We start from the raw sequence: 14,367 nt of genomic DNA, 5'->3' as shown, positions 1-14,367 counted from the left end.
ATTAGTACTGGTGCCTCACATTTATGGGACCTGGGATCAAGTTTTTGCCTGGCTTCTCTGTGTGGAGTTTGCATGATCTTCCTGTGTCGTCATGGGGATTGCTCTGAGTACTCTGGTTTCCCCCCACAGTCCAAAAACATGCCGAGTTTAATTGACGTTGCCAAATTGTCCGTAGGTGTCCTTGTGTGACTGAATGGTGTGTGAGTGTGCGCCCTGCGATGGGCTGGCCCCCCGTCCTGGGCTGTTCCCTTCCTTGTGCCCCTAGCTTCTGGGATAGGCTCCAGACCCCCCACCATTGCTTTGCAGAACACGGAAGTTAGCTTAAGTGTTAAAGGGTGACTTGTCTCAAGCGAGTTCTCAAAACTTTTCTGGGTATCACTGACACCAGCTATTTAACACATCCAAATCCACTGTTTCACAATGCATGAGTTTTCCTTTCAAATTTTAGACCAGTTAACTGCTTCGTGAGATTTGAGTAAACAGCTGAAACTAGGACTAACTGCAATAAGGCCATTGTTCAACTTGTAAGATGTCAGCAATTTGGCTTCTGTATAGCATAGAGAAATGACCACAAAGAGGGGAGAAACCCTCCCTAGATTATATAAAATCAACTTCTGCCCTGCCAGCGCATCATCTGCTAGGACTTACATTTACTGGGCAACTCAAATTATTCAGAATCAATCATCAGTCTGCAATACACAATGATCTTAATAACATGAGCAACACAAGCATAGCAGCGGAGAACCAGACCACCAAAATAAACAAAAAAACTGCATTTTTTCATGTACAGGGTTTTGAGCTTTTCTCCTCCTTTTCCATAAAGCTGTTGACCCGTGCAGTTCCATCTCCATATTCCTCATCCTCTCGATCTTCCTTTTCCTCCTCCTCCTGCCTATACCTGGCCAGCAGGTAGTCCTCTGGTGTGATGTCGTCGTTGTCGTCAATGAGACGTTTCAATTTTCTTTTCTTCTTATCAATTATTTTTTGCTTCCTTAGGTCCTCCAGTAAGTCAAGGTGCTGTTGCATGGATACCGCGGTACAGTCGTCGTTTCGGTGGTCTCTCCGCTTCTGTTTGTGCTCCAGTATCTGTTTCATCAGTGCTTCATGGTCAATGCCAAACAAATTAGTCTGTTTGGAAATACACAACTTTCCTCTCCGATCAGATTCTCTGTGTAAACAAGCAAATGATAGAAGGTAAGGTATCTCCAGTATCTTACAGTACCGATTAATGTAATCTGCAATCTAAAATGACTGTGAGAAGACAAAGTTAAACTAAACAAAATAGAAGTAATCAGATTTCTCACCCATCCTTTACACTCGGTTCAAATATTTCCTCCTCGGTGAATTTTTCACCAAGGTCAGCTATCTTCAGCAGATTTTCAACCTAGAAACAAGCAGTGATCCTCTGTGGAAATGTACTTTTGCTGGTCTCGGTATCCAAAACCGTTTCATTTCAATGAGTTGTGAATGATCTCAGGAAAAGGTAGACACCTCTTCGACAGATCAAGGTAGTATGTGCATTTCTAGAATAATTTCTATTTAAGAAGTGCAGTACCTCGGAAATGGCAGCATACACTTTGTCTTTGAGGAACAACACCGGAGGAACGCTGCCCATGATCTGATGCGAAATGAGAAGATACCTACCACAAATTTCAATGCGTTTATTTTCAAAATGATTCATATCAGAATTGGTCAATTATACCATGTAAACTGCAATACTTTATATATAATTCCTCTCAGAAAAGGTTAATTTGATTATCAATGTAAATTACATTAGCATTAAAATATATGAAACAGGGAAAAAAAAACAACCAGGCAGGGATGTTCTTTACAATATTTAGTCAACTTGACCAGCACCAGGGAGAGCAGAGGAGAGAGCCCCCTGCTGACGATATCTGGCACTACCTTATCCGAGGAGCGCAGCGATCCAGTGTTCGTTGAATCTGACTGTCCTTTTCATGGGTCCCACTTGTCCTCCAGTAAATACGGCAGCTTGAGTAATCCCCTGCCAGTGAGACCTTACAGCGAGGCACATCATTTACACCGATTTAATTATAATATGCCGAATTTTATAGTATTATAATGTTAAATCTTTTTTTGTTTACACCTTCCTACTTTACTACACCAGTTTGTCCATGACAACTGAAAACTACAAAAAGTGATACAACATTTATTTAAAATCACTATGTAATCAGATATTGTTTTAATGCAAAAAAAATCAATTTCTTGAAAAATGGCAATACTGAATCTAATATTTAGAGAGGATATTATGGCCTGAGGTTTAAAATTATATATAATTGTAATCCAGGGAATTGTTATATTCACCAATCACTACATTGATGGCCATTTATTGTAATCTTCTAATTATAAATTTAAATGTTGTGTTTAAATGTCATTCGACAAATCTTCTCATTATTCCTTTGTTATTCTGTAAACAAGAATAACTCTTTTGCTTTAAAGATATTAACCAAAACAAGTAAATTTCCCCAAATAAATCTGTGACCGGTCTTTCCCACAAGTATAAGATCTTACTTTAGAAATCTCTAATCCCAGGTTGTAAATTTCAGGGCTAACTTCAGCCGTGCTCAGAAGATCGCTGATAGCCTTGAACAGAAGGTTGTTCAGAATCTTTATTCTTGCGCTTTCTCCGTGATTCTGCTTCCTTTGCGTGGTCAGATTCAACCCATCAGTGTGAGTGGACGGTGCCATCTGTCTCAGATAACGCAAAGTGTTAGTTTGTTATACTGCCATACAATCGAAAGAGATTAACTGGCTTAAAAGAGAAAAAATATTCTCACTTGTTTGGGAAGAAAATTGTTTTTGTACCAAAGTTTTTTCCTGTAATAGAAAAACAGTTAAATATTTGCAATATCAGTTGCAATCACCAGGAGAAGATAAATTCAAAAGGCTTTGAGGAGACTAATACCATAAGGAACTGATATTGTCAGCATGTGTGCATATATATTATATTCACACAAAGACACACACACCAAAGAGCCAAAACATTATGACTACCTGCCTAATATGCTGTGGAGCCGCAGTGGATCGGACTTCCGTTTCCGGAACTCCCCGGAGATGCCTGACAGGATTCAGATCTGGGGAACATGGAGGTCAGGGCAACACCATGGCCTGCTTGTTCCACAAACTGTTTCTGAACAGTTCATGCAGTGTGGCAGGACAGGACACATTATCCAGTTAACTGAGGTCACTGCCATCGGGAAATACTATTGCCAGAAATGGCCGTACATGATCCAAAACGATGTTGTGATAGGTGTCACGCATTAAAGTACCTGCCAGATGAATGGCCAGACCGAGAGTTTCCCCAGAACATAATCCAGAGCTTGACACTCCCTCCACCAGCTTGTCTGCTTCCTACAGTGCACCCTGATCTCATCTATTCCCCATTGAAATGGTGCACACATGATGTACGAGGAAACAGGTCGCATCAGCCGAGACGATCTTCTTCCACTGGCCCAAGGTCTAGCCCCGATGATTGCGTGCCTATTGCAGGCATTCAGCTAAGATGGGTAAGCATGGGCACTCTGATTGGTTTGGGCCTACGCATCTCTATATGCCGCAGGGTGCAGTGAACTGTGTGTCATGATTTTCATGGGCAGTGTTAAAATTTTCCATCAGTAGGGCAATTCTACAGCAGAGGAAATTCCATTCTCAAAATGTCATGTATTTGGTGAAGGGTGCAACCCATTATAAGGTATAATTTGATAGCTGAGATACAACAGCAGGAGAACCAATGGAATTCCAAGCAAGTCAGATCATTTCAAACAGTGGCAAGATTCTGTTGTAATTCAGTTACCGTAGATCTAACCAGTTGTGCCACAGTAGAAATTTTGTTTCTCTGCACTAGACAGGACAGCCTTCATTACCCCTGTGCACCAATCAACCATCTGTCGCTGGTCCGTGGCAGTCCCTCCTCCAACGTTGTCGGCTGCTGACCATGAGCACCACGAGCACCGCACAAGCCTTGCCATTCTGGAGATGCTGCAACCCAGCTGTCTGGTCATGACTATCGGTCCCTTGTTAGTCACTAGGATCTTTATGCTTCTGCATTTCTCCTGCATCCAACTCATGGCCCATAAAAATGAGCAGTTTGCTTGCCATATATCTCGATTAGTGCAGTTATTCTGAGATAATCACCATTTTTTTGTATCATATGTGGGTTGCCATAATGTTTTGGTTTTTTGGTGTGTGTGTGTATGTATATATATATATATATATATATATATATATATACACACACAAACACACACACACACACACACACACACATACATACATACATACATACATACATACACACACACACACACACACACACACACACACACACACACACACACAGTATATGCCAAAGGATACAAGAGGATTTGGGCAATCAAAGAAATTTTTATGAAAAATGTTCCTTGTGATCTACATTAAATACACGTGGTTTAACCAACTAGCAAGATACTCAAAGGTGGACAGTGCATTAATAATAAACACGACATTAGATCAAGATTACAAGGATGAAGTGGCCTATACTCTATAAATAACTCGATTAGTTAAAAATGTTCGGTTGTTGTGCCGACTTACTTGGTTTTCATGTCGAACTTCTTTAATAAATTTTTGCCCTGCTGAACGGAGCATGTATGGATTCCTAGTCCAGCTATTGCTGCCTTCGGTAGACCGGGGAGCAGCTGATAGCATTGTAGTTGTGTGACTTCCGCAAACAACCAGATCTTTGGGATCGAATTACCAATATATTGAAAAGCTGGATATTTTCTGAAACGAAACGGAGTTCTAGAAACAAGCATAGCTTCAACAAACCGCTAAATCTGCTATTAAAAGCTCTCCATTCACGTGGCTACAGCTAATGCTAACTGCTACTGACAGTGGTGGTGACGTTTGATTGGCTAAAGTTATTGACTTGTTAGGTCTTGATTTATTCGAACAGGAAATGTAATCGAAACGAGAACTGCGAACAGCAGAAAAATATACAAACATCTACCAGACATTTTACATATAATTAGATTGTTTCTATTGCATTCCTATTACATAATCTACCTTTATTATTACGGTGACTGCCCACCCAGAGTTGCCAACGCATTTACCCGTATGTAACAGTTTTATTACCTTGTAGATAATCTGTAGAGTTTGCAAACTGGAAAAACGCAATGCTAGTGATGCAGCTAATTTTAGGTTTATAATTGAACAATATAGATTTGCCGTACGATTTGCCGTGCCGACAAAAATGTAAAAGCAATTTGATAAGTAGCCATCATATTTTTATTTCAACAGTGCAGAATGCCATAAAAGCTTTCATAAAGTGTAGAATCTAGTCTGAAATTACAAGACTTTAATTCAATTAATGAAAAACCTCTACTGATACATTACTAATACCTATACAAAGTTGGGTAAATCAGGCCCAGAGAGTAAAAGTCCAGACCAAGATTTTATTTAAACCAACCATTTGAGCATAAAGAGACACCGTGACAGAGTACTCAGCTGGACTTTTAATCTCTGGACCAGAATTACCAAACTCTGCCTATAACATATTGATTAATGTGTAAATACCACAGTCTGGGCGTTCAACACATTTTCAGCTGTGGTTGTGGCAATGAGCACATTTATTTGTAACGTGATGGTCAACTAAGCAGGTTCTTTTTCCAGACTCGTGGAGAATCTTCTGCCTCACTAGGCCTTAACTTCATCAGCAAGCTGGTCCCCACTCAGTGCAGCTAAGGCATTGGTTACCATCCTCTCCACTATCAGCTGCGACGTCTCCACCGTGTGGGTGCCCATGTGGGGCAGCACAATTACATTGGGGAGAGTCAGCAAAGGGTGGCTCCTGACAGATGAAATGCATCACAGACAAAAAACAAAACAAAACATATATATATATATATATAAACAAAATAAACACAAAAAAAGAGAAGAAATGTTCTTATCATTGTAGACTTGGAGATACTAAGAAACGCCAATAATTTTTTAGCCAATAATGTGGTATATTCATCTGTCATTCCCCAGCACTAACCTTGGAAGAGGTTCAGGGTACGTCACATCTAAGGCTGCAGCTCGAATCACTCCACTCTGAAGGGCATGTACTAGAGCCTCCTGGTCAACTACTGGACCTAGGAGGGGAAAACACGCATGCTACCACAGTACTATTTTTTGATAGTATAAAATTTAGTTCAATTCAGGTGTGTGGATGTTAATGAAAATGAATCCCCTACTGCCACCTGCTTAGAATACAAGCATTTCCTCATATTTACCATATATGAGATTTCGTGCTGTTGCCAACATTAAAAATCATACACAGGTAAGGAAATGTAGCCAGAATACGCAATTTCAATTCTGTAATTAAAGTTCAGTGGCACACAAGACTGTTCTAGGGTTACATGTTAATACTGTAATGTGTTTTTTAACAACTGTGAAAGATTGAAATGCAGTGACATAGGTGACAAGGCCCAATTTCTTTCTTTTGCAATGTTTTGTAAACTGTCAAATCTTCAGTATGCAGAATTATACTGTATGGCATCGCAGGTGATGAAGTGAGAATTTGAGGAAGTCGCTTTACACAGGTACACTGCATAGTACATGGCAGTCATCTGAACAGGAAAAGTAATGCAGTAGCGCTGCAGTTTCATTACTCATGTTGCCATTATACCTCTGCTGATGTTGATGAGGGTGCCTGTTGGCTTCATCATGCTTAGCTCCCTCCAGCCAATCAGCTTCTGTGTATCAGGGGACAGATTGACCACAACCATGACAAAGTCTGACTTTTGCAGCAGTTCATCCAACTTCTCACAGTAAACTGCCCCCACTGCCTTCTCATCCTCTTCTTTCCTGTGTAAAAAGTGCAAGTGTGGTTAAAAGAAGAAAGAAGAAATATTTAGATAGATCGTATTTAAAAACTGAGCTATTCGGACAATAAGCATCCAGCAATTTCACTTAATATTGAAAAAACAAATGTACTCTTTGTGGGGAATAGGGTATTTTCTACATTACCATGGCTTTACTCTGTGCTGTGCACATAAACATCCAAAAAATGTACTTATTTATAAACTACCTAAATTATTAAGCAAAATGTAACGTGTCAGGCATCTCCTCTGTAATGTTTTATCAGCCGACATGCGCTGTCACATCATACCTACGGTTCCTGTTGTGGTACAGGATCTTCATCTCGAAGCTAGTAGCCCGTTTGGCCATTTTGTATCCGATCCTTCCCATGCCGATGATGCCGAGGGTGGCTCCGCTTACATCCGTGCCCATGCTGCTCTCAGGCAAATCCAACTCCTCAGTTTTGTGAGAAGCAGAGTAGTTGTATCCTGCAAGAAATTTACTGCTAAATCACTTTAACCTTGAGTTTTAAGAGAAGAGTTCAAAAGGAACAGGAAATACAACAATTTTCATTCATAGGTAGCACACAGTGGAGCTGTGTACAATAGACTCGGAAACAGGGGCATAGCTAGAAATACTGGCTCGCCAAGGAAATGTGCTGAGCCACCTGAAGCAGTCAGGGTACTCAAGTCCCTACTGACCCCTGCTTAGAATACAAGCATTTTCTCATATTTACCATATATGAGATTTCGTGCTGTTGCCAACATTAAAGCCATGCCTATATCAGCCGTTGCGTTGTCCACAACATGAGGGGTATTGCAAACTTTAATCCCAAAACTGTTGATCAGGGATATATCTAAATGATCCACACCCACGCCGCCATTCACCACTACCTTCAGGTTAGGTAAGATTTGCAGTAGATTGCGGTCCACTTTAAGTGTGCTTCCCCACACAAAAATTGCACTAATATTATTTGCAAAGTGATGCTTGTTATTCACAAATTCTTCATGGGGGATAACTGTGAAATGCTTCTCAATAACTGGAGCGAAACACCGGTAGATCCCTCCAGGGGCTCCAAATCTGGTCGCCAGTACGCAAGGTTTCTCCATGACCTCAAAAGAAACATAACAGCAACGATTTTACTGACATATAGTCACAACTGTGTTACACATTTCAACAAGCAGTCGATGTCCTTAAATCATTTTTTAATAAGGACTTGAACATTAAAATTAACCGGACAAAAAAGGTCCCGAAAAGTGTACTGTCACTTTCAAATCCTTCCTAATGATTCACCAAACAGGTTAGGAACAGAAAGAATGAGAATAGGCTATAGGATATTAGGTAATATACAAGAAACTTCTCATTGATACAAAAGAAATACGGGATTGAGCTTCTCACCGAGTGCAGCTGCAGAATACCAGGGATTCCCAAAAAACGGCTTGGACAGTAAGTGCCGCATGAACGTGTCCTCCACACGCTGTTAATCCAATACTGTACCACCGAAGCATTTAGTAAATTATTGAATTTGGGTTGTCGATTATCTTTCACTATATAAGCATAAAGGGTTTAATGTATAACAATCTCTCAGCAAAAAGCAACTTAACTATTTGTTTGACCATACATCGTAAACACTTTTGATAAAACAATTCATATTACGACATAAATGTAGATATTCAACGGGATTATAAGCACTTTTTGCATGTAAAAGACAGTGACATTACCATATCTGGACGCCTCCGTAGTCTATTCTATAACTGGGTATGAGATATGCTGAAAAAAATGATAAGGCCAACTGGGCACCAGAGGGCGGTATTACTTAGAAAAGAGAATGATCGAGGGTGGCCCTACAGCTCCTACGGTGTCCCTACGGGGACTTGAGAGTCGAAAAACAAAATTAATGAATAAAAAACGAGTCTGCAAAACTTTTGCGTCACTACAATTACTGCACTGTGTCCGTTCAAAGTAAAATGATAGAATGTTTTATTAGGGTAAATTTAATAAACATTATTAATAATATCACTTATTTAAAAAAACGTACAAAAATACATAATGTGAAAAATAAATGATGCACATTGTCCCCCATAGTCTAATGCTTAAAGCACACTTTATTGGATATGTCTATGTCATTTAGTTTTATATTTATTAGTCCACTAATTTTATCTTTTGTACTTCGAGCGGACACAATACAGTTACTCATAGTAACAGTACGAGAACTCATTATATTCTCCTCTTGATGCATTTTCTTGGTAGCTGGTGGCTAACAAAATGAAGGGTTAATAAGGCAATGAACCCTTTGTATCATGTTACAATACAGATCCCCTACTTTTCTGTACCTTAGCTCTACCTTCTTGTGGTCAAAAATTAAGCAGTAAAATTATTGGTTATAGAAGTGGTACTCAACAATTTTCCCCCAAGGTCCAAATTCCATCAACGACGCAAAGCCAAGGTCCACTGCTCCAGATAAAATTTACCCAAAATGCTTGAATACCAATAAGGTAAGTCCTATCTTTTAATTCTGTACAAATATTTGTCACAAACGTGCATCTAGGTCAAGAGTGGATTTTGAAATGTAATAGTGTTACTAATAACACTGATAAAATGTAATGTTTATATGATTGCTATTCCAAGGACACCACGTGATGGTACGTAGCTCTAGAAAAGTAGGTCAAAGATGTTTTAAAAAACACGTGTTACCTGTCAATTCTGTTATCCAGTCAGGGTAGCCTGGTGGACCAAGAATAATATCGTTGACACTGATCATACATTCTTACAGATTTAAGGAGTTAAGTATACATTTTCCATTTGAAACAAAGAAGAAATGAAGGAAATAGGGGTCACTCAGCAGGCGGCATGGTGGTGCAGTGGTTAGCACTGTTGCCTCACACCTCTGGGACCTGGGTTCGAGTCTCTGCCTGGGTCACATGTGTGTGGAGTTTGCATGTTCTCCCCATGTCGTCGTGGGGTTTCCTCCGGGTACTCCGGTTTCCCCCCACAGTCCAAAAACATGCTGAGGCTAATTGGAGTTACTAAATTGCCCATAGGAGTGCATGTGAGAGTGAATGGTGTGTGAGTGTGCCCTGCGATGGGCTGGCCCCCCATCCTGGGTTGTTCCCTGCCTCGTGCCCATGGCTTACGGGATAGGCTCCAGACCCCCCGCGACCCAGTAGGATAAGCGGTTTGGAAAATGGATGGATGGGATTAGTCAGCACTATTTTACAATAATAATGAATATTTTAACACATTTAGGGTCTCTCAATTTTGACACATTACATATTGATTTACTGTCGCTTGATAAAGATCCATTTAATACTTTTACTGTGTTATATTCACAAGGTCGTGTCTTCTGTGGTCACCCTTTCCTTTGCTGCCAATAAGTGGCATTGCTTCAGCTTTGGTGTGATTTTTCTCAGAATTTGAAAGAAGATTCAGATCGTCACCAAATCAATGGGTCTGCAAAGTTCTAAAAAGATCTGCCTCATACTTTCTGAGTTATTGTGCTAATGAGATAAGCGTCTGTGGGAGAGGTGATGGATCTGTCCCAAAACCATAATTATTCTGTATTAGCGGTACACAATAATTTAAATGTTATACTTTAGGTAAAACATTAAACTTAGTTAAGTTAAATAAATTACTCGGTCATTGTAGTCTGAATAAAATATTAATTATTATTAAAAATCCTCGGTCATATGCTCATACACAACTTCCTTCTTTTTGATGTCCTGGTAACTCCGTTACTTTTGTCAAATATGTCTCTACATTGTCAACTATGTTACTAGTGAGGTCTAAAACAAATATATATTACTGTAAAATAGTAAAATTACTGTTCCTTGACACTGGTAAATAGTAACTCAATTTTACAGGTGCTGTGTAAGAATAGATATATACAGTATTTTAGGGTAAAATAATGCGAAATTAACTCCTAATTATAGAATGACCCAGAATCATTCCCCAACCACGGCAGTTCCCGCTCCTTGTTTCTTTATCAAATAAGGGGATGCTTGTCATAGTTTTCATAAAACATTATGCTGCTGTTTAAGGAACCTGAGTCAAATGTACAAGCAGGCTTTCTGCAGAATTCAGCAGTGACTTTCGGTGGGTAGAGGGTTTTCCGAGCTGATCATTATCTTAAGGTACGAGCAGTGGAGGAAGCAGTGATACAGTATAACTAGGTTAGGCTACCAAGCTGGGTTGACCCTTAGATTCTTCGTGTGAGCATGTGGTGGTTATACACAGGGCATGGCATTACACCTTCAGCCTCCAGTGTGAGTGTTTGCTCGTAGGGTTAGGGGAAGTATCTGTGACTATGGTGACCACACCGTTCCTGTGGTTTATCAGCCTGCTGTCTTTAGCGCCGGTGGGCGTGTTGCTGGATGAGGTCAAGGGAGGTGGCTGCGTGTGTGGATACCCCGGGATCCCTGGCGACCCCGGACACAATGGGGCACCGGGTCGCGATGGCAGAGATGGTGTGAAAGGGGAAAAGGGTGATCAAGGTAAAACTGGAAACATCTTTCATTGTCGGAGGTCAAACAGTAGATATGATCAGTGTTAATAATAAACCAGTAGCATCTGGTTGTCCTGGCTACGTTTTATCTACTTTTGTAATGAAACTGATTGTGTAATAGTTCACAACCACCGTTTCTGTTGAAGGTGTCATTGGTGGAGATGGTCCACGTGGACAAGAGGGTGTCAAAGGATCCAAAGGAGACCCAGGTGGAAAACACCTCTGTATCTGGGAATGCATGCAGCTTCATATACCATCTAAAAGGAAACGATACCAAGTGAAATTTGTAATACTCCAAATTAATCATATTTTCAAATATTGTTCTATTAATACATGAAATTTTGTAGCTTCTAAACACTGAAAGCAAGACAATAGAAATGAAGTTTAAACATTTTTGAAAGGCTTTGGAAGTAAGTACGGTTACACTAAATGATTATATATATATATATATATATATATATATATATATATATATATATATATAGTGCCCATAAAAAGTCTTGGGACACTTCCTTAAGTAAAAATATTGCTACTGTATTAGTTTTTCTAACAAAATGTATCAATGTATTCATATCTTTCCAAAAGTAAATATCACATTAGAAACAACCGGTAAAACGTTCAAGTAGTAATAAATTGGAACCCAAATTATAGTTCTAAAAGAGCTGTATTGAGTTAAAAAGTTCATTGATCCGGAGCATGCTTGGGTGGTTTTTGATTAGTAACACCTTTGCAATGACAAAAAAAACACCAAACATTTGTGTTTGGGGCCCAGTGGCCACAATTGCAATTAATACCAAAATGACAATAACAGAATTCAACTGAATGAGTTAGTCAAAAACTATCACACTTAATAAAAAGAAAATTTTTGTGTGGAGGATATGGGCAGATATGCTAAACATTGCTTGTCGACGGACTTTTGTTATGAAACCAATAAATCTGCAACATTTTTACAGAATTAAGCAAGCATCTCAAGACTTTGTGAGCACTGCATATATGGAAACTTACTCTTTACCGGCATTTTGAATATACAACATTCTATTCTTGTTAATGGGTGTTATGCTCCAGTATTTGTTTACAGTTTGCTAGTATGGACCTGCTTGGTTAATGTATGAAAGCTGAAGTGGCTGATGATCAGTGCTGGTTTTGTTCCCCTGATCTGCAGGAGATCCAGGCCTATCGGGCATGAAGGGCAAAAGAGGGGAGAATGGAGAGCGGGGATGGCCTGGGAAGATGGGGCCCCAAGGTGTACCTGGGCCCCTAGGGCTCAAAGGGGACAAAGGGGAGCTGGGGTTACCTGGCCCTCGGGGGGTGAAAGGTGAAGAGGGCCCCCAGGGACCTGAGGGTAACCGTGGTCCAATTGGGATAAAAGGAGAAAGGGGAGTCATTGGGCCTTCTGGTCCCACGGGTCGTACTGGATTCAAAGGAGACATTGGTGCTCCTGGTCAGAAAGGAAGCATAGGCTTCCAAGGGGAGAAAGGAGACACAGGAGACACAGGAGAGAAAGGGGATGTTGGAGATAAGCCCGTTATACCTAAGAGTGCCTTCTCCGTGGGCCTGACAGATCACAGCAAGCGCCCCCCAGTAAACACGGCCATCCGCTTTGATAAGATCATTTACAACCAGCAAGGGCACTACGATGCCCAAACGGGACGGTTCTCTTGCGCCATTGCTGGGGCATACTATTTTACTTACCACATTACAGTGTACTCTCGTAATGTGAAGGTGGCCCTGGTAAGAAACGGAGCACGCATTATTCACACCATGGACATATACCAGAACGGGGAGGACCAGGCAGCAGGGGGCACTGTGCTGCACTTGGAGGCTGGAGACAAGGTTTGGTTACAGGTGGTAGGGGGAGAACTGTACAACGGGCTTTTTGCCGATGAAGATGATGACACAACATTCTCTGGGTTTCTTATATTCGCCACGTGAAAAAGCGACCCCCCTACTTCCAATGAATTTTACACATTGGAGAAAATAGTGAAGAGCGGGTAGTTAAGTGAAAAATGAGAAATTGTCTTTTATAACACTAAGAAGAGAACCTTGCCAATTAGAGTTATGGTGGAGGCCAGTGTATGCAAACCCCACATGGCTGCTTCTCAGGTTGTCTAGCATCATGTAGATTTTTAGTTCATTTTAATGTAGCAATTCATTGTCCCTGTCCCACGCTTTAAGATCATTTCCCTGTAATCTTCAAACCAGCTACTCGAATAATAATACAAATAAAACAAAAATACGAGTGAAAATGTTATTTTTTCTCCTTCAAAAGAGTACTACATGGGTTTATTAGATATTTGGTCTAGGGCTGAGTATCGCCAGCTAGCCCAGGATGCAACACTCACCATGATAGGAGTGTCACAACTCAGTGCATTGCGATTTGTATTGGGGGAGGTGTGTGGCTAAGTGGGTTAAGTCTAGTCCACTCTTTCGCATGTGCTACGTTGTCCGTGGACGCAGACGGTCGCAGGTGGTAAACACATACAGCAACTAACACAAATTAAAGCAATGTAGCGAAAGAGGTAAACATTTTCTGAACAGTTTTAAAGTTGTTACTAAGCTTGGGTAGTCTTAAGGTAAAACAGCATACCCCTGCATTTTGAAATCGTGGCAACAAAATTAGCTGGGACTCCGCTCGACGAATTGTATTACAAGATTTCAAAATGCCAAATAGTTTTCCTTTTTAAAAAAGGAATATACTGCGGTATGGTGTCCGGACAGTATGGAAAAACTAGATACAGGGTTACCTCTGTACCTCCTATGACAACAACTATTCTTTTGCTCTTTTCTTCGTTGACTTCTGGTTTATCAAAGTCAGTGCTGCCACCTATTGGGAACACCTAGTCATTTTCCTTACACATGCGCAGTAAATGCTCACGGATGCGCATGACGTCCGCTGGACATGAAAGTCAGGTTTGCAATACTTTAATAAAAAGTTTTGCCATATTGCCCAGAACTATGTGTAAAGGAATGTTGAAAAGAATGTGAATAAACGCCATTTTGTTTGGCAACCACAATCGTAACAGTGGATT

General features: G+C 40.4%; 3 protein-coding genes across 4 annotated transcripts; 1 reads left to right on the top strand and 2 right to left on the bottom strand.

The window, feature by feature from the left end:
- Nucleotides 1–630: 630 nt before the first annotated feature.
- Nucleotides 631–3,340, bottom strand: rbfa (ribosome binding factor A). Its single transcript, XM_049025887.1, has 8 exons — nt 3,291–3,340; nt 3,020–3,095; nt 2,799–2,838; nt 2,533–2,709; nt 1,906–2,018; nt 1,556–1,640; nt 1,305–1,384; nt 631–1,168 (listed from the first exon to the last, which is right to left on the bottom strand). Exons 4-8 carry the CDS (start codon nt 2,707–2,709, stop codon nt 781–783), a joined length of 843 nt encoding a protein of 280 aa, XP_048881844.1. The 5' UTR covers nt 2,799–2,838; nt 3,020–3,095; nt 3,291–3,340; the 3' UTR covers nt 631–780.
- Nucleotides 3,341–5,260: 1,920 nt separating this feature from the next.
- On the bottom strand, nt 5,261–9,268 carry zgc:136493 (uncharacterized protein LOC692276 homolog). 2 transcript variants are annotated; one of them, XM_049025885.1, is made up of 7 exons: nt 8,559–9,268; nt 8,236–8,328; nt 7,574–7,949; nt 7,148–7,325; nt 6,665–6,843; nt 6,032–6,128; nt 5,261–5,845 (listed from the first exon to the last, which is right to left on the bottom strand). In XM_049025885.1, exons 1-7 carry the CDS (start codon nt 8,559–8,561, stop codon nt 5,692–5,694), a joined length of 1,080 nt encoding a protein of 359 aa, XP_048881842.1. In that variant the 5' UTR covers nt 8,562–9,268; the 3' UTR covers nt 5,261–5,691. The 2 variants fall into 2 exon arrangements, with proteins under 2 accessions (XP_048881842.1, XP_048881843.1); XM_049025886.1 differs by having other exon boundaries at nt 8,236–8,384; nt 8,559–9,265.
- A 1,723-nt stretch (nt 9,269–10,991) lies between these two features.
- c1qtnf9 (C1q and TNF related 9) lies at nt 10,992–14,367 on the top strand. The gene is made up of 3 exons (XM_049025440.1): nt 10,992–11,327; nt 11,485–11,547; nt 12,501–14,367. The coding sequence occupies exons 1-3, from the start codon at nt 11,141–11,143 to the stop codon at nt 13,268–13,270; spliced, it is 1,020 nt and encodes a 339-aa protein (XP_048881397.1). The 5' UTR covers nt 10,992–11,140; the 3' UTR covers nt 13,271–14,367.

The sequence above is a fragment of the Brienomyrus brachyistius genome, chromosome 9 (assembly GCF_023856365.1).
Source record: "Brienomyrus brachyistius isolate T26 chromosome 9, BBRACH_0.4, whole genome shotgun sequence".
NCBI lineage: Eukaryota > Metazoa > Chordata > Actinopteri > Osteoglossiformes > Mormyridae > Brienomyrus > Brienomyrus brachyistius.
This window is presented reverse-complemented; position numbering and strand designations above follow the sequence as displayed.